Here is a 19,551-nt window from a genome sequence, read left to right on the forward strand (position 1 = left end):
TAAATGAATATTATTTCACCTTTTAAAACTTCAATAGAGAATTTTAGATGATAATTTTTCCTATTCCTTAAGATAAAGGCCTAAGTCGATATGTATTTCTTTTCCCCAATTTTAAAACACTAAACGAATAATATTTTAACCTTTCGAAACTTTATTTGGAAAAATTTTGAAACTATAAGCCCCTCTTTTCAACTTAAAAGGCCTGAAAGAATATTATAAGTAAAAATGCTAACCCATTTTTTAAGAAAATATCTTTTGTATCATATGTTCTAAACGTGTCTCAACTAAATTCATAAACAAATAATATCAATTCACGTAAAATAAGCTTCAAAATAAAAAATAAAAAAAACAAACAATATATCAAAACTTGTAAGTAAAGGTTAGCCAATATATCCAAATAATATAATTAAGACTCGAAAAGAGGAAGGCTAAGAAATATTGGATTCCTAATTTGCGAGACTCCAAGCGTTGTGATGATCCTAATTGCTGTTGGCCTAATATCTTAGGCCAAAAAATGAGTTCCTAAGTAGAAACTCCAGCCCTCCGATTGCACATGAGACATAAGAAGAAAAATAAAGAGTTAGAAAGAGAGGTACACCCGAATAATAGTCTCTATTAATGACATGTTTAGACCCATGTACAAGTATTATAATCAAGAATGCGACAAAAGTTGAGAACAATATTCCTAATTATAGACATTCATATATTAAAAAAAAAAGTATCATGCCAACAATATACACATCAAAACGGAACAGATTTAAACTAATTTGTGTGGTATTAGTTTAGAGCATGAAATTTTAAACAATGGCAAAAGAATAAATTTTACATAAACATATAACCCACATCTTATTTTACTGTCAAAAACGTAGTTATCATCTACTATTTTACTGCTCATATGCATGGGGGATCTAAGTCACAAATTATACAAGAAAGGGAAATGGACTACCAACCGTATTTTCATAATATAAATAAATATTTGGCTGAAGTTAAGTTGAAAAGAGAGTGCAATTCAAAAGATAAGAAAGTTATGGCTACATTTTTTCTGGGAATTCTGGATTTTACAAGATAAGATGTAGTAACTATCAACATACTTGTTCTATCGAGATTTAATTTGACACGAAGTTCCTTACATGACATTGATGTTTGGAAATTAAAAGAAATCTTTGAAGATACATTCCTACGAGCTCAATGTATGTAACTCGACTAGGAAAGTGGACCAAGAAAAACAGAGCCTATGCTAGTTATTTTCTGAAGATAAGCCTTCATACATATTTGTTATTCTAAAGAAAAAAGATAAACAAAATACGTCAAATACTGCAAATAATGTATGTTTTATTCTCTTCAAACATATATGAATTGTGTCCTTTAAATAATGCGACACCTCAAGATATTTTATATGCTGACCTTCGATAAAATAGTAGCAACAATGTATTATACCTAGAGTTCGATGGAATAGAAATAAGCAACCAGATCATCTTGAGAAGCATATACTCAACGGACTATATCATTCTTCTTCTCTTTTGATTCATATGAGATTGATTTATTAACTAATTCATGGTCATGGTAATTAAGATAGATAACAATTCATCGACTCATAGCTTTAACCTCATAAACATACGCCCTTAGTTACATGGACGCGCAAAGATTTTCAAACAAGAAAACCAGACCAACTTCAGTTATATAGATCGCAAAAAATAGTAATGTGGCTTAAGTTTAATACCTAAAACTAATTAATTTGTATAAAATATATTTAACAGGCATACCTCGCATATCAAATAGACAAATCAACAATTCCTCTAATTGAAATTATCTCATAATAACCATTTTATGTATATACTCAGAATAGCAAATGAATTTTAATAAGCAGAATCAAGATAACAACACAGAGTAACTATATTTTATCTCCAAAAAAACAAAAAACAAAAAACGTAAAAGTGGGGCGATTTCTGACCTTGTGTGGAGCAGCAAACTAAGAATTTGTCGTCAAGATTCAAAGTTCAAACTCAAACTCGAAGTTAAAAAAGAAGTGTGAATCTTTTATTTTCGAACGCCTTTTGAATCTCTGTTTAGATTCTTAGATCTTTTGATTGTTGCTTGATTTTCTGGATTGGTGGGATATTTTTTGCTCCATCCTCCAATGTAAAGAGGCCTGCCTTTTTATAGGCGAGATTGGATTTCAAAAATCTGGATTTGGAACTCAAAATTATCAAAATCCATAGTGTAAAGCAAGGAACGAGTGAAATCTTTGAAAAGGTCACCTTTTTCAGTTTCTCAGACTTGAAATCTGTTCTTGGGTTTTCTTTCCGATGTAAAAATAGGGAAAAAGGTGGGATTATTGACGGCCGTGGTAGATAAAGGTGATGGAGGGGACTTAAAGTTTATAGGAGGAGGTTGAGGACCACCGGAAATTGCCATTTTCCGGTGGTCCATAGGCAATATCGCTAAAAAAAAGTTGAGGGGGAGGGTGCAGCTATGAGGAGCGTCTGGGGAAAAGACGTTCTAGGGAAGAGGCGAGGTCTTGGAAAGGAGAAAAGGTTGCGTTCTTTTCTTGAAGAAGATGACGCACGATTCTGGAAAAAAAAAGTACATGGGTCAGTAGGGGTGTACTATTTTTTTAAAAAGTCTTGATTTAATTTTGGCCGTCTGATCAAGTGATCGGACGGTTAATAAAATAAAGGGTTTTAAAAATAAATAATAATTATATATATATATATATATATATATATATATATATATATAATAGTAAAAGGATGAATTAATTAAGGTCATTAGATTAGATTGTAAGGCTGAGATCGAATCTAAAGAAGCACAATCCATGTGCTCGCCTACGTGGCATACACGGATTGGCCGGTTTAATAAGACTTGGATTGCCAAATTTGCTCAAATTAAAAATTATTTAAATTATAACCTAGCTTAATTGATAAAATTAGTCTCTCTTAAAAATTAAATTAATATAAATTAATAACTCATTAATTAAATAAGCTTTCTAATTTTAATAAATGTATGAAAAATATCTATTGCGACAAAAGAAATTATATTTGAACAAAAAAAAATAGATTCGATTCTTAAGAATGACGCTTATTTAAAAACGAGAAAGTAAGTAGTAATATAATATATTTAATTTTGTAAGAAATAACATTTATGAAATAAATTTATCAAGTCAAATAAATAATTAAAAAAAATCTTTCTGTATTCCTATAAAATTTCATAACATATATATTTTATTATTATTATTATTATAGTTAAATGTGGAGAGCCAAAATTGGGTGTCAACAACTATTAGGAAGACAAACCTTATTTACTCCCTCAGGCTGTACTACAGAAGTCTCATCAAGCATACTTAACTTAGACACTATATGATGTGTAGCACCTGTATCTATGATCCACTGTTTAGATTTAGGAGAATTGAAGAAAACACTGCTAATACCTGCAACATTTGCCACATCTGTTGACCTAATTTCTTCACGACACTTGTTTGGCTTGTTTGAGTGGATCATCTGCAAAATCTGACTATACTGCTCCTGAGTAAATGCTGCTTTACTCACTTGATTCATCATAGACACCTGTACCTCAGATTTCTGATCACCTGTCCTTGACTTGGCATGAAAATCTTGTTCAACCATCTGACCAGCTAACACATTGTACGCAACTCCTCCTTCTAACTTTTGTTTTCTCTTTGTTTTAAAATCAGGAGGATATCCATTCAACTTCCAACAGTTCTCTCTACTGTGACCCTTTAGATTACAGAAATCACATTGAACATTATAGTTTTTCTTGAGCCTTTGCCCCTGACTTCTTGAGTACATAGCCATTTCAAACTCCCTTACCTGAGCAGCTAGTCTCACTCCCAATACTCCAGCACTTGTAGCTCCAGCTCTATGACTTTCATCACTCACAATCATAGCATAAGCTTGATTTATTGAGGGCAAAGGACTCATGAGCAAGATTTGACTTCTTGCTTGAACGTATGACTCATTCAACCCCATCAAGAACTGAAACAACTTTAGTTTTTGAAGATACACCACAAATTCTTTTGACTTATCACAATCATACCCTGGTGCTGGCACTAGTGCTTCAAACTCATAAGTTTTGAAAAATACACACAAATAGACATATTTTCTTGACTCAAAGAAGCAATATTCTTATGCAGATTAAAAGTTCTCACACCATCCACTTTATGAAACCTTTCATATAGATCATTCACACTGATTTAGCTACAGAGGCATACATTATACCTCCAAGTAATTCTTTAGCAACAGAATTCATTATCCAAGCAAGTACTACTGCATTCACCTTTTCCCTATGATTTCCCAATTCATTTGGAAACTTATCTTTAGCACAAGTCCAATCTACCATACCTAACGTATTTCTACCTAACAGGACTACTCGCATGGATCTATACCAAACTGAGTAATTCTCGATACCTGTAAGTTGAAACGATATGATTTGGACGCCACTGACATCTGATGGATTGAGAAACAGGGAATGGTTATAATCGATCACACTTGGTTGAGACCCGCCATGGCTAGTTGATGTTGCGACTTCAATTTCTGTACTCACCATCGTGAAACTCTCCAGATCTCAGATCTTGATTCACACTTTACACCACAGTTGAAAGCTCTGACGGTAGGATAGAAAGAATTAGCAAGAAGCTCTTGCCTATTGCTCTGATACCATGAAATTGTTCTTGGAAGTATATTCCAAAACTAGAGGAAGAAGGGGAGAAGAAGAGAGAAGGAAGAAACAATTTGTTTTTCTTATTAGTAAAACTGAACTCAATTGAAAAACTTACATTCACTAACAACAAAGTCTCCCTTATATAAGGAGATTTGTGACCGTTACTATATAACTAACTAATAGTTAGTTATAACTAACTTTAATTAAGAAATACTAACAACCTTCTTTTTCTTTATCTCAACATTTACAGGTAAGTCATACAACACTTCTATACAACTTGCAAGGTGATTGTTGCCTCACTTGTCCTAAAGTGAAACATATGAGTCTCAAGACGCCATCTCTTTACTAGTGAAGTGTTCAAGCTACTATCAACAATAGACCAATTTGATCTATAAACATCATATAATCCTGATAATTTAATCAATTCTAAGACTCGTGGATGGATGGGATACTTCTTTACGAGGTTCCAAAATTTTCCATCACACCTCATCGTATATAAAATCATATTAACACTTTCATCTCATATATCCTGTGACCTATGGGTAAGTTGTTGAGTTAATACAGATGATTCAAGTGGATCGGAATTCAGTTGGTATGCACTATAACCAGTCATATAAGTACCTGATAAAAATAAAAAACACATAGACAAAATCCTACGATCATGGTGAAAGTAAACTTAAATATTAACCTAATGTTAATCCAAAAGATTACAAGCAAATCAATATAAAGTTAATAAATTGACAACATTCTACAACATAATATACATGTCACCTGTATTTATTGTGTGTGTTTTTTAACTTACAGATTTTGTTTAGCATATGACTAGGTAAGTGATACATTGTGACTAAGACTTCAACGTTCAGATTCTTGTATTAGAAATTTTAGTTGTTGCATTCTACTCCTTCCATTTCATATTAAGTTAATTTTTGAGGTGTTTCACACCCTTTAAGAAAAGTAGATTAAGACATAAATTGAACTCAGTTTATCATTTTTATCCTTATTAATTATTATTAAATTTATGATTAAAATAACTAAATATTAATTAATCACTAATTTCAATACTAACTAATGAAGGATGAAATTGGAATAACACTTTAAAAATAGTCTTGAAAACTGAACAATTAAGTTAATTTGAAAAATGAAAAATGCCTCAAAAATTAACTTAATATGAAATGGAGGGAGTATTAGATAGTGTCACATATATAACTCTTTGACTTATATATGTTCTTGTGTACTTCAAATTTACAGAATCACAAATCTAATGTCACCTCATGTTCCATTAAAAAATTGGAAAAAAAAACTCAATTTTACTCTATTTTGTCATTTGATTTTCAATATTACGTCAATTTTCAAGATTCGTTTTTATTCTCCTCCCACTTGCCATTTAAACTTAAAATATCAGGATCAATATATATATTTTTAGAGAAGAGTAGAGAGAGCTTAATACAAGACACTCGCACTTATAGTAATAGAAACTTGTTTTTCACTTCTTTTTTTTTTGAAAAAAAAAAAAATAGTAACAAGAAACAGTGATTAGCTAGCTAGTAGAGTCTGGTTGTAGGTCAACCTCATACTCATAGTCTGGAGCTGGAATCTAAATAAGCCACAAAAATATAAAAATGACCAAAATAAGCCATTACTTTAGTAAGTAACTAAAATAGGCTTAGTGGAAGAAAAAATTCCACTTTATCTAATATTCTAAACGTTTTCCGTTAATCTCATAACATGTATATTTTAATAAATAACGGAACTATTTCCTACAGTTTATAAAATGAAACTATTTCTTACACTTTATAAAGTGTAATTTTTTCTTACACTTTGTAAAGTGGAACTTTTTCTTACACTTTATAAAATGGAAGAAAATCTTACACTTTACAAAGTGGAAGAAAAAATTCCACTTTACAAAGAGGATCACGTTTTTGCAGTGTTTGTCATACAATTATATTGATTTGACATGTCATAAAAACGGAAAAAATTATTACACTTGTATTTTTATTTTTTTATTCTAAAAAATCCTCCAATCTCTATTTAAGAATCCGTTCAACTATTTGATAGCACCTACAACATCTTTTCTTCTATATTTGTTCATTTCAATCTCAAAAAAAAAATGTCTTCTAAACCAAAAGTTAGAGTTTCGATTTATTGGGATGGCGAAATTATACATGACGGAAATACCGTTTATTATAATTGTCCTCCCAAACACGATGCTAAATATTCAATTAATGTCCGATATCATAAATTTCTTTCATCAATTTATAAAAGAATGGGTATAAACAGTACTGTTTATAATTTGATTATAGTCGGAAAATATCCTACTTCATTTTTATCACAAGGACAAGTAAATTTTGGAGAGTGGATTATCTATAATGACGAATCGTTGACCGACTTTTTGAGGGTTCCAGATGACTACATAGATCAAATCAAGTTAACAATACTTGATTTTTTATTTAAGTAAGTTAATTGCATGAGATAAATATTTATACTTTTTTACATATATAGGGAAAATATCACACAAGATGAGCCCATTGATCCCGTGAATATCGATGATCGTGACCTTCCAAATTACGGCACACCTTCAGCTAGTGATAGTGATGATTTGCCTAATGCTGAGGAATCAGGAGATATGTTCCATTTGAGGCATCATCTAGTGATGATGATTTTTTAATGCCCAATCGGTCGCCAAGACCAATGTCCATGAGTTCGTTTCGTAATCATGAAATTCCTTATCTTGATCATCTCCCAGATGGTCCAAATATCTTCGGCGATACACATGATGAATATTCATCACAACGTACGTGGTGTGAACCGGAAGATTTCATGAATGGTGCTATTTATATTGAAAAAGGCATGTTATTCAATTCAAAGAAGCAGTTGCAGAGAGCAGTTAAGCTTCTACATTTAAAGATAGCGAGGGAGTACTTTGTTATTAAATTGACAAAGAAATTATGACGACTTGTTTGCAGGCGTGTAGAACAAAGATGTCGATTTAGGCTAAGTTCTTTTAATGATAAACATACTAACATGTGAAAAGTTGGAAGATACATTAAAGAACATACATGTGATATGGGTACGTGCCACGATGGACATTTCAACTTGGATGTTGAGATGATTGCTAACATCCTCCGTGTTGATATAGAAAAAACGTCAAGGTACTATTTTATCCTTAGATGATTTTTCTTTAATAAGAAAATATTTATTTTTTATTTGATAATTAATATTATTTTTACTTTTCAGGTTTCCCATCAAAGACTGTCAAACAGCCATTCTTAAAGCATATGACATTTCGATTAGCAGAAGAAAAGCCTATCTTGATCGCAAGCGTGCTTTTGAAAAATCTATGGTACTTGGGAGGGTTCTTTTGCTGAGTTGACGAGGTTCATGGAAGCTTTGAAACACTTCAATCCCGGAACAATAGTTGAATGGAAAACAGAGCGGCGTGTCGATGTCATTGAAGATGTATTCAACTATGTGTTCTGGACTTTTAAACCATGCATTGATGGGTTTGTGTTTTGTCGTCCTGTTATATCGATCGACGGAACACATGTCTATGGAAAATATGATATCAAGTTATTGATTGCGATTGCAACGGATGGTAACGGCTCAATATTACCTTTGGCATTTGCAATAGTTGCGAATGAGAGCATAAACATGTGTCACATCGGGATCTTCATTAACTGTCGTGGGGCTCTCCTCCACGGTGGATGAAGGCCCCTTAGTATGAATCTAAAAAATAATTAAAAGTTAATTTAATATAAAATTAAAGCTTTAATAACTAATATAAATATTTCAAAATAAATAAATAGCATAAACCTGTGCCACATCGGGATCTTCATTAACTGTTGGAACGACATCCTCTATGATCGTCATGGGGCTCTCCTCCACGGTGAATGAAGGCCCCTTAGTATGAATCTAAAAAATAATTAAAAGTTAATTTAATATAAAATTAAAGCTTTAATAACTAATATAAATATTTCAAAATAAATAAATAACATAAACCTATGTCACATCGGGATCTTCATTAACTGTCGGAACGACATCCTCTATGATCGTCGTGGGGCTCTCCTCCACGGTGGATGAAGGCCCCTTAGTATGAATTAAATAATAATTAAAAGTTAATTTAATATAAAATTAAAGCTTTAATAACTAATATAAATATTTCAAAATAAATAAATAACATAAACCTGTGTCACATCGGGATCTTCATTAACTGTCGGAACGACATCCTCTATGATCGTCATGGGGCTCTCCTCCACGGTGGATGAAGTCCCCTTAGTATGAATTAAAAAATAATTAAAAGTTAATTTAATATAAAATTAAAGCTTTAATAACTAATATAAATATTTCAAAATAAATAAANGTTAATGTTACTGAAAAATGAAAAGCAAACAGAATCCTTCTGTCTTCGAGAATGGAAACAGAAGAATGAAAAATTTTACGTTCTTAAAGTTTCCATTCTTTTTTATAACAAATGCTCAAATAAAGACCAAAAGCACTTATGTAATATATTCCAAGAAAAAACATATGTAACAATTTTCCAAGTCAAAATTTCCGAGAACAAGTAATATTCACCTTGCCATTGGTATAACCCCAAAAGATAAATCACGAACACATATGATCTAATAGATATCATTGTTTCATATGCCGTTGAATTTGACACATAACCTTCTAGTTGTTGAGGACGCTGAGTAGGATTACCAATAACAATACGAGTGACGCGTCGACCCAAGTAAAGTAAGGGTCATCGTATCGAAGTGGTTCATGATTGACCAGTGGATCACAAATATATTGAAGTTGCTGATTCCAAAAAAGGCAATCATTGCGCATGCTCTAACTCTCAATTTTTATTTGGTCTTCCCCTACAATCATGGTGAAAATGTGTGGCGTCAAATAGAAATGAAGTTGGTATCATTTGTTTCAATGCAAACTGCCTCATAACTTGATCATGCAAGTAAACCTTGACGACATCCCAACAAAAAGTTGAAACTTTAACATGCCATATACCTTGTCCCATGCGACAATAGTCAGGAAGACTCTCAATTAAGTCATCAGAATATGGTTCCCAATTAAACTACATGAAGAGAAAACAAATGAGTTTCAGCTACAATATATATATATATGTATATATAGAAAAGTAAAACAAAACCGATATAACATCATACATGATCCTCGGTCATGGCATCAAGTGCATCCCTAAAATCTTTCAACACATGCATGGTGGTATCGGTCCAACAAAAATGTGCAAACAATCTAGTAGCACGTGGATCTCTACGTAAACTAACAAGAAAACTATTTTTGATGTCCCTTTGTGCTATTACATGAGGTCTTAAGACAGTAACTCTCTCCAATGCCCATATCTAAACATAACATATAAATGTATAATTAGGAGTTTATAAACTAGAAGAAATATTAATAAATAATTGATGTAGTTATTAAGTATACCTAGAGTAGTGATATAAATCCATCTATCTCATTTTGGTTATCCTACCGAGAGAGCGATCCAAGCACGCTAAGGTCGCACTACCCCAACTATAAGATCTAATTTCATTAATGTCCTCGAGCATATGAAGGTACATAAGCTTTAAATAATTAGATCTTATTAGGTTGTTGTTAATTTGATTGACCATATCTTGTGTTGTCAAGTCAGGTAATTGCAGTTGCTCTAGCATGTGCGCATTAAGTGTGGTTACCTTTAGGCAATTACAGTTGAAGTCTTTAGGACGTGGAATAAAACCTAATAATCTAATAAGATATAATTACATTGACGTCCTCGAGCATATGAAGGTACATAAGTTTTAAATAGTTGTCGAATGTATTAGCCATCATCATACCAACAATCATCCAAAGCATGTAACATCTAGCTATTTGATTGACCATATCTTGTGTTGCCGGTAATTGTAGTTTCTCTAGCATGTGTGCATTAAGTGTAGTTCAGTTGCAGTCTTTAGGACGTGGAATAAAATCTAATAATCTTTGACAAATACTAGGTTACAACCTGGAATAAAAGGTAACAACCTTTCATAAAAGTCACAACTTTTCATAAACATTGCAATTCTTCATTAAAGTCGAGACTTTTCATTAAAGTCACAATTTTTCATAAAAGTCGCAACTTTTTATTAAAGTCGCAACTTTTCATAAAAGTCACAACTTTGCATAAAAAGTCACAATTTTTCATAAAAGTCGCAACTCTTCATTAAAGTCGCAACTTTTCATAAAAGTCACAATTTTTCATAAATGTCACAACTTTTCATGAAAAGGGAAGACTAGTTTTGGAAATAAACAAATTAAAAGAGAATTCTGGTTTGTGGTGGTGCCACGTAGGTGGGCTTAAGGTTCTCTTATATATATATAATTTTGTCAATCCCCTATGGTTCTCGTGACTCATTACCAAGTACTAGATCACCATTCACAGGTAAGTCATACAACACTTCTATACAACTTGCAAGGTGATTGTTGTCTCACTTGTCCTAAAGTGAAACATATTAGTCTCAAGACGCCATCTCTCTACTAGTGAAGTGTTCAAGCTACTATCAACAATAGACCGGTTTGATCTATAAACATCATATAATCCTGATAGTTTAATCAATTCTAAGACTCGTGGATGGATGGGATACTTCTTTACGAGGTTTCAAAATTTTCCATCACACCTTATCGTATATAAAATCATATTAACACTTTCATCTCCTATATCATGTGACCTATGGGTAAGTTGTTGAGTTAAAACATATGGTTCAAGTGGATCGGAATTCAGTTGGTATGCACTATAACCAGTCATATAAGTACCTGATAAAAATAAAAAACACAGACAAAATCCTACGATCATGGTGAAAGTAAACTTAAATATTAACCTAATTTAATCCAAAAGATTAGAAGCAAATCAAAATAAAGTTATTAAATTGACAACATTCTACAACATAATATACATGTCACCTGTATTTATTGTGTGTATTTTTTAACTTATAGATTTTGTTTAGCATATGACTAGGTAAGTGATACATTGTGACTAAGACTTCAACGTTCGGATTCTTGTATTAGAAATTTTAGTTGCTGCAATCTACTCCTTCCATTCCATATTAAGTTAATTTTTGAGGTGTTTCACACCCTTTAAGAAAAGTAGATTAAGACATAAATTGAACATAGTTTTCCATTTTTATCCTTATTAATTATTATCAAATTTATGATTAAAATAACTATATATTAATTAATCACTAATTTCAATACTAACTAATGAAGGGTGAAATTGGAATAACACTTTAAAAATAGTTTTGAAAACTGAACAATTAAGTTAATTTGAAAAATGAAAAATGCCTCAAAAATTAACTTAATACTCCCTCCGTCCCTTTTTAGTTGTCTACTTTAGAAATGACACACAGATTAAGGCAACAATGATTAGCACAGTGAAGTTACAATTTTACCCTTATGACAACTTTTCACTTCAAAATTACAACCACTTATTTGAATTAAAGTGAAATAAATTGGAGGAAAACAACATACACTTTTACAATTTTCAAGAAGTGTAAATAAGGGTATAATAGGAAAAAATTTGTTGTCCTTTCTTGATTTGTCAAAATGGACAACTAAATAGGGACAACCAAAAAAGGAAATATGGACAAGTAAATAGGGATGGAGGGAGTATAAAATGGAGGGAGTATTAGATAGTGTCACATATGTAACTCTTTGACTTATGTATGTTCTTGTGTACTTCAAATTTACAGAATCACAAATCTAATGTCACCTCACGTGCCATTAAAAATTTGGAGAAAAAAACTCAATTTTACTTTATTTTGTCATTTGATTTTCAATATTACGTCAATTTTCAAGATTCTTTTTTATTCTCCTCCCACTTGCCATTTAAACTTAAAATATCAGGATCAATACATATATTTTTAGAGAAGAGTAGAAGGAGCTTAATACAAGACACTCGCAGTCAGAGTAATAGAAACTTGTTTTTCACTTTTTTTTAAAAAAAGAAAATAGAAACAAGAAACAGTGATTAGCTAGCTAGTAGAGCCTGGTTGTAGGTCAACCTCATAGTCATAGTCTTCCCTTCCATTTTTTTTGTAAATATATTTTTTCATTGTTTCTCTTTTCATTATTTCTCTTTGCATCAACAACATGCATGAATCCTCTAAATGAATACATAACATACAAGAATCAGAATTGTTTGACAGAATCTATTTAGCATTATTCTACAAAAATGATATAAATACGAAAAGATAGAAATTCTAAAATCCAAGTATTCCTTCTACTATTTTTAAGAAAAAAAAAGCATACCTCAAAAATAAAAAAATTAACTTGGCTCCAAGCTTTTCCGAAGATTTATAACCGTAATTTATCGTGGAACTTGTTAAAACAAGAAAGCCCCAAAATTGATTTTAAAATATAAGAGCTATCATTTATCCACGAAATGAGGTATTGACCCATTCATTGTCTTTCTGTGTTTTTGTTCTTTCACACCTTCACTTCATCCACCAATTATCGGGAACAAAATTGTGAGGGCTGAGAAATTTTTGCGCAGGGCTTGAGTTTTACAGCAGTAGATTTGAAAGGGGTTTATATATGTAGGTTCGAAAGGTAATGAAATATTGAAGGTAATAAAAACTAAATGGCATTGTTTGGTTGAGAGATGTGGATTTCTGTTACTCCCTCCGTCCCATTTTATGTGGCAACATTTCCTTTTTGGTCAGTGCCAAAAAGAATGTCACTTTCCTTATATGGTAAGTATTTAATGGTGCAATTCCTCTTTTATCCTTGTTGGTCCCACTTAATCTTAAAATAATACTCCAATACATTTATGAGGAGAGAGAAAAGTGAGTGTACTTTTTAAAGGGCAATTTGGTAAACATTTCAAAGTCTTCATTTATTTCTTAAACTCCGTGTCCGGTCAAATGTTGCCACATAAAATGGGACGGAGGGAGTATATTTTAACCTAAAATCGTTATTGATAGTAACGTATATTCATTTAATGCCGTTAATTTATCTTTTAATCAAATAAAGCCTTAAATGCTACTATGAATTTCGTTTATACTAGTTTTATAAAAAAAATTAAAAATATATCATTTTGGTGAATTAGTTTAAATAATAACTTATTTTGATAAAAAAAAAATTCATATGCAAGTCACCTTATTATAATTAGAAATAATTTAATTTTAAATTCTACTTTTATTCTTGATAAAATAATTTATAATTTTTATAAATATCTAAAAACTATTTTAAATCATAACTATTAATTTTCTTTTCTTATTTTCTTAAATATCGCGTAAAATTAGACTTGTCAATTGAGACGGAGGGAGTATTTTGTAGCCGCCAGCACATCCCACCTTCTTATTGGTCTCTATCATATTTTCCCCAAAGTTATCTTTTTAGTAAAGTTGACAGCTTGACATTGCCAAATATAGGAAAAAACTTATCCGCATACATTAAATTAATGTAATTTTTATTATTATGTGATTTAATGAAGTAAAACAAATATTAATTAATTAAGATTAAATAAAATGAACTATAAATTTAAACGTGCGAGTAAGTTTTACCCTCAACTATTTTTAAAAATCAAATTATATGAATTTTGACTAAAAATTTTAAATATATTTTGCCATCATATAAACAGAAAAAAATTATAATTTATAATTTTTAAATATCTAAAATTTTATTTTAAAATATCAAATAAATTTATAAGAATATAGATGGAATAGGTAGTAAGGATATTCATAGAGTGAAGAGATAGTAAAACTCCTACTGGCGGCTGACCAAAGAGGAATTGGAGGTAATCGAAAATGGCAGCTAAAGAAGCAATTATCATCACAGACAAGGATGAGATGAGAAAATGGACAAGGAGTATGAGAGGCCAAGGCAATACAATTGGCTTTGTACCCACCATGGGTTACCTCCATCAAGGTCACCTTTCCCTAGTCCAAGATGCACACAATCAAGCTGACCTTATAGTTGTCTCCATCTATGTTAATCCAGGTCAATTCTCACCCAATGAAGATCTTTCAACATACCCATCTGATTTTCAAGGCGATATCGAGAAACTCAACTCTGTACCTGGTGGGGTTGATGTTGTATTCAACCCCAAAAATCTGTATGACTATGGGAATTCTCAAATTGGAAATGGGTCTGAGAGGAATTTAGAAGAGAGTGAGGGAATGGTGGTATCTTGTGTTGAAGATAAAGGGATGGGGCATGAAACTTGGGTTAGAGTTGAAAAATTGGAAAAGGGATTGTGTGGGAATAGTAGGCCTGTTTTCTTTAGAGGGGTTGCTACTGTTGTTACCAAGTTGTTCAATATAGTTGAGCCTGATGTTGTTGTCTTTGGTAAGAAGGATTATCAGCAATGGAGGATTATACAGAGAATGGTAAGATTTGCTAAAAACTTTCTCTTGATTTTTCTGTTGAAATGTTGGATGACTTTACATGTACTAGCTGTTTGGATGAAGGTATTATAAGTTATCCCCAAATTAATTATCCCGTATGCCTAATATTTTATCCGTGTGATTATTATACCTTATAACTCACACCAAACGACTCCTAAGTGGTAAATTTTATGGTAAAAGATACATGTTATCTCATTAATAATTTTTGATTATGGACTCCCAAAAGATAGCCACAACAATCCCTTTGCTGTATCTAAGAATTCTTCGGATTTAGCAGTTCTATGTGGACTGTGGTCAATTTTTATTATTTTTAATTAGCTATAAGCACTGTGGTCCAATTTATTTGATTTTTTGAAAATCCAATCATTCAATGAGGGTGTATATCCAGTGTAAGGAACAAAATGAATAAGTGAATGAAGGGAGTGAGGTGATGGAGTTTGTTCAGATTTGCGATGCTCATCAAAGTCTTAACTTTTGGGTTACTACTATTTATTGATTTCTTCAACTTTGGTAAGCATTTGTCACCCAAAACTTCAATTTTCCCCCCGTGACAACAATTTCTTTATCTCCTCTGTTGACTGGGGGTTATATTACCTCCTCTGTTGCTGATGGTGCAGCGAATAGGGGTGTTGTGTGAGAGTGGAATGATGAATGATGAGTTTGATGTTGGTGGTTGATCTTGAAGTGTGGATGGATGGTGGTAATGAGATGGATGTAATAGAAAGTGATGGTGGTGGCGAATTTAGCAGCAGTCGTTGTTTTCACCGCCGAAGAGGTGATTGCGTTTTCGTGGTTGAAATTTTCTATTTTGTTTTCGTAATTGAAATACACAACTTGAGGAAAGAGAAGAACCTTTTTTTCTACTGTTTATGTGCCAGTCATTTCTTGGTCACATTTTTATATCAGAGCGTTTGTATAGCACATTCTTTATTTTAAAGAAAAACTGTGACTTAGATGTTCAATAGACACATATAAATTAGTATTGAAGGGTATAATAGGAACAAGCTTTAGTTTAGGTGTCAAAATGAAAATTCATGGCAACTTTAAGGGGCAACTTATGTATTTGGCCATCTAACATCTATCAGTATAACAAGAACAACAACATACCCAGTGTAATCCTACAAGGTGGGATTTGTGAAGGGTATAGTGTACATAGACCTTATCAAGTACCTTAGAGGTAGAGAGGTTGTTTCCGATATACAACATCTATCAGTACATGCTACTATGTTAAAGGGATTTTGTTTTTATTCCAACGACTGTTAATAACATTTACTTTTTGTTTGCCAATAGCTTGATTTTGATGATGTGTTTATTTGCTCTTTTGATTCGTATTAAGAGGGGAGTTGAGTGTCTCAGATAGTCATGTACTGAAAGTTGTTATCTTTGGGGATCTTATGAAGAGAACAAATGATGCATTTAGAAGCTTTGACACTATATTTGTCATTATGAATGATGTTTTGGTGGTGCTTGATCTATTTGAAGAATTGGCTAAAAATGCAAAATTATTTTTCTACATTTTCAATTTCCTATGACTTTGATGATTAATTGAAGATAGAAAATTCAATATCTTCCTGCATCAATTTGCGAATTCTGGGTTAAGAGATAATTGAAATACTCCACCCTGTCAATACGTAATTACTGTGCCGGAATTTACCATACCGGACCAAACTTTGAAAGTTCAATATTTGGTATCTACTTTCAATTACCGAATACCGAATTAGGGAAACCAAACTTTGGAAATACTGAATGCCACCCCTAAATTTGGCCATATCTGCCCCTCTGAAAGTAAAAGTGCTAATCAGGAAGATGTTGAAATGTTGCTTGGTTTTTGTTACTTTGCTAGTCTTAATCAAGTAGTATGCTTTAGAGCTGAAGTCTGATGTGATTTTTAATTGATAGTCTCAACGTAATTCTATTTCAGGTCCGAGATCTTGATTTTGGGATAAAGGTGATTGGTTCTGAAATAGTACGAGAGCATGATGGCCTTGCAATGAGTTCCCGTAATGTGAAACTTTCACCTGCGGACAGACAAAGGGTGCTTCTTCTGCTGTCATTATCTCTTAATATATGATGATAAAAACCTGCTTCTTAGATATACTAATTATGCAAACATAAGCTTATTCAGAATCAAAATATCTGGGATAATGCATTCGTAAAAAGTGATTTCCTACTAAGGTTCTCTTTATTAGTCTGGTTTCTGTGTTAATTGAAACTTTTTGCTCGTTCTACTATTCTACAGGCTTTATCAATTAGTCGTGCGCTGTCTAGAGCACAAGTTGAAGCAGAAAAGGGTCAGGTCAACTGCAGGGAGCTGATAAATACTGCCATTCTTACCATATCTGAAGCTGGTGGAACGGTTGATTATGCTGAGGTGAGAACTTAAAGAAAAATAATGTCTTTCATATAGATATAAACAACAGAATATACCAACTAGTAACTCAATTACTTAAGGAAGTGTGGCATAATCTTGCCAATTGTGCTTTCAAGGTCCTCTAGCTGTAACATATATTTACCAATAGAAATACATGGAGTACCATACATCGGCTTTTTTAAGGAGCGAGTAACATGATAAAGCTCTCTAGTCACACCACTTCTCCTGTACTACCCTCTTGAACTAGTAGACACATTATCAGTATTTGGTATGTTTAGCGTCTTGGAAGCTTTATCCGGACATGAACCTGTGCAAAGTTCCACAATATTTTTGTTTAGCAACATGAAGGTCATCATCAATACAGATAAAAGGTTTCTTTCCGATTTGTTGGTTTTGTTTTACCTCATTGCTGACACCTTCCTTGCTTCAGATTGTGGATCAAGAAAGTTTAGAGCCAGTGGAAACAATCAAGAGACCAGTTGTATTTTGTGTAGCAGTATGGTTTGGAAAGGTCAGGCTTATTGACAACATGGAAATAGATGTATAAATTGAGATGCATGGAGCCACTAAATATACAGTTACCTTGGTTTGCAATGACATTTCCTCAAAGAAATTTGCTTATACTTATATAAAGGTATGAAAAGTTATACTCCCATTTTATATGAGTTAGTTTGACTCGACACAGAGTTTAAGAAAAAAAGGAAGACTTTAGAAAATTTTGGTCTAAAATAAGTGATAAATATTTGTGTGGCTATAAATCATTTCATTAAGGGTAAAATGAGTATTTTAAAGTTAAATTATTTTATAGATGTGTCATTCTTTTTTGGACCGACTAAATATGAAAGTAAATCATATTAACTGAGACATAAAGCAATATTTATATCAAAGCACAAAAAATCTTTAAGTCCAACTCCATTAAGTCAATTATGATAGCTTATAGAATTTGTTTTTAAGATTATCCTCTTTAACAGTTAAAGAAATGGGTTTTAATAAGTTATGCTTATTGTGGTGCATTACTTTTGTAACGAAAGTTGTAGAAGATATGTAAGCATATCTATTACTCCCTCTCCAACAATAGTTGTCCACTATTGACTTAGCACATCTCTTAAGAAATTATAAATAGAAGGGTAATTTTATTATATTTTTGAATAAATACTATGTCTTGAAAAGTGTAGTAGGAATATGACTATAATCAATGATAAGGGTAAATTAAGAACTAAGTATAAAATTATTCATGAATTTCATAAAGTGGACAAATATTGTTGAACATCGATTTTTAATATAGTGGACAAGTATTGTTGGATGGAGGGAGTAAAAAAAATCAAATGATAGAAGAAGTCAATATATTGATGGAAAAATTTGGGTATTCACATTTTGGTTAAAAAATCGATCCAATTAGACATTAAATTATAAATTATTTTTTATTTAATTTGGATTTGATTTTTTTTAAAAAAAATCGATACTATTTGACTTAGTTTTTATTAAAAACAAACTAAAGAAAATAACAAACCAAAATGATAAATTATATACACAAATCTCACAATTATATGTATACAATATATTATATTTTATGAATAATTATACATACACTTTGTATATATTTTCATAATTTTTTTTTATCTTCAATAAGCTAATGAACTTTACACCTTAATTTCATTTTTTACGGAAAAAAAAATCATAAATCCAAAGTCATTTATTCAACGAAATAACTATGAAATTTACCCTCTCTTATCAAGTTTATTCATTTGGTTAAAGCTTAGAGATCTTTAGATATTTTCTCCATAATCCAAGAAAATATTATGACTGGAAAACTATTATATTAATAAATAGGTCATTTACCAATATATATGGACAAGTATATATATATAATAAATAAATGAAAAAAAGGGTTAAAAATACCCTCATACTATTGCAAATAGAGCAAATGTACCCTCCATTTACATTTGGATGCAAAACTACCCTCACCATTACTCAATAGGCTCAAAAATACCCCTGGCTAACGAAAAAGTAAAAAAAAAAAAAGAATCTAAAAAACTTTAAAAATAAGAAAAAGTTTTCACTTGCCCCTCCCAATTTTCTCTCTCATTATGTCCGCTGCCACACCCATTTCTTACCTCTTTTTTTTTTTTTTTT

The 19,551-nt window shown here is 31.6% G+C and overlaps 1 protein-coding gene and 1 long non-coding RNA gene across 2 annotated transcripts; one reads left to right on the forward strand and one right to left on the reverse strand.

The window, feature by feature from the left end:
* Positions 1–9,229: 9,229 nt before the first annotated feature.
* LOC125871690 (uncharacterized) lies at positions 9,230–13,149 on the reverse strand. Its single transcript, XR_007447032.1, has 3 exons — positions 12,949–13,149; positions 9,679–9,745; positions 9,230–9,533 (listed from the first exon to the last, which is right to left on the reverse strand). It is a non-coding gene; the product is annotated as an uncharacterized LOC125871690 (long non-coding RNA).
* A 1,223-nt stretch (positions 13,150–14,372) lies between these two features.
* On the forward strand, positions 14,373–18,020 carry LOC125871670 (pantoate--beta-alanine ligase). The gene is made up of 4 exons (XM_049552308.1): positions 14,373–15,029; positions 16,969–17,082; positions 17,287–17,418; positions 17,849–18,020. Exons 1-4 carry the CDS (start codon positions 14,448–14,450, stop codon positions 17,963–17,965), a joined length of 945 nt encoding a protein of 314 aa, XP_049408265.1. The 5' UTR covers positions 14,373–14,447; the 3' UTR covers positions 17,966–18,020.
* The last annotated feature ends 1,531 nt before the right edge of the window (positions 18,021–19,551 follow it).

This window comes from Solanum stenotomum, chromosome 7 (assembly GCF_019186545.1).
Source record: "Solanum stenotomum isolate F172 chromosome 7, ASM1918654v1, whole genome shotgun sequence".
NCBI classification, from domain to species: domain Eukaryota; kingdom Viridiplantae; phylum Streptophyta; class Magnoliopsida; order Solanales; family Solanaceae; genus Solanum; species Solanum stenotomum.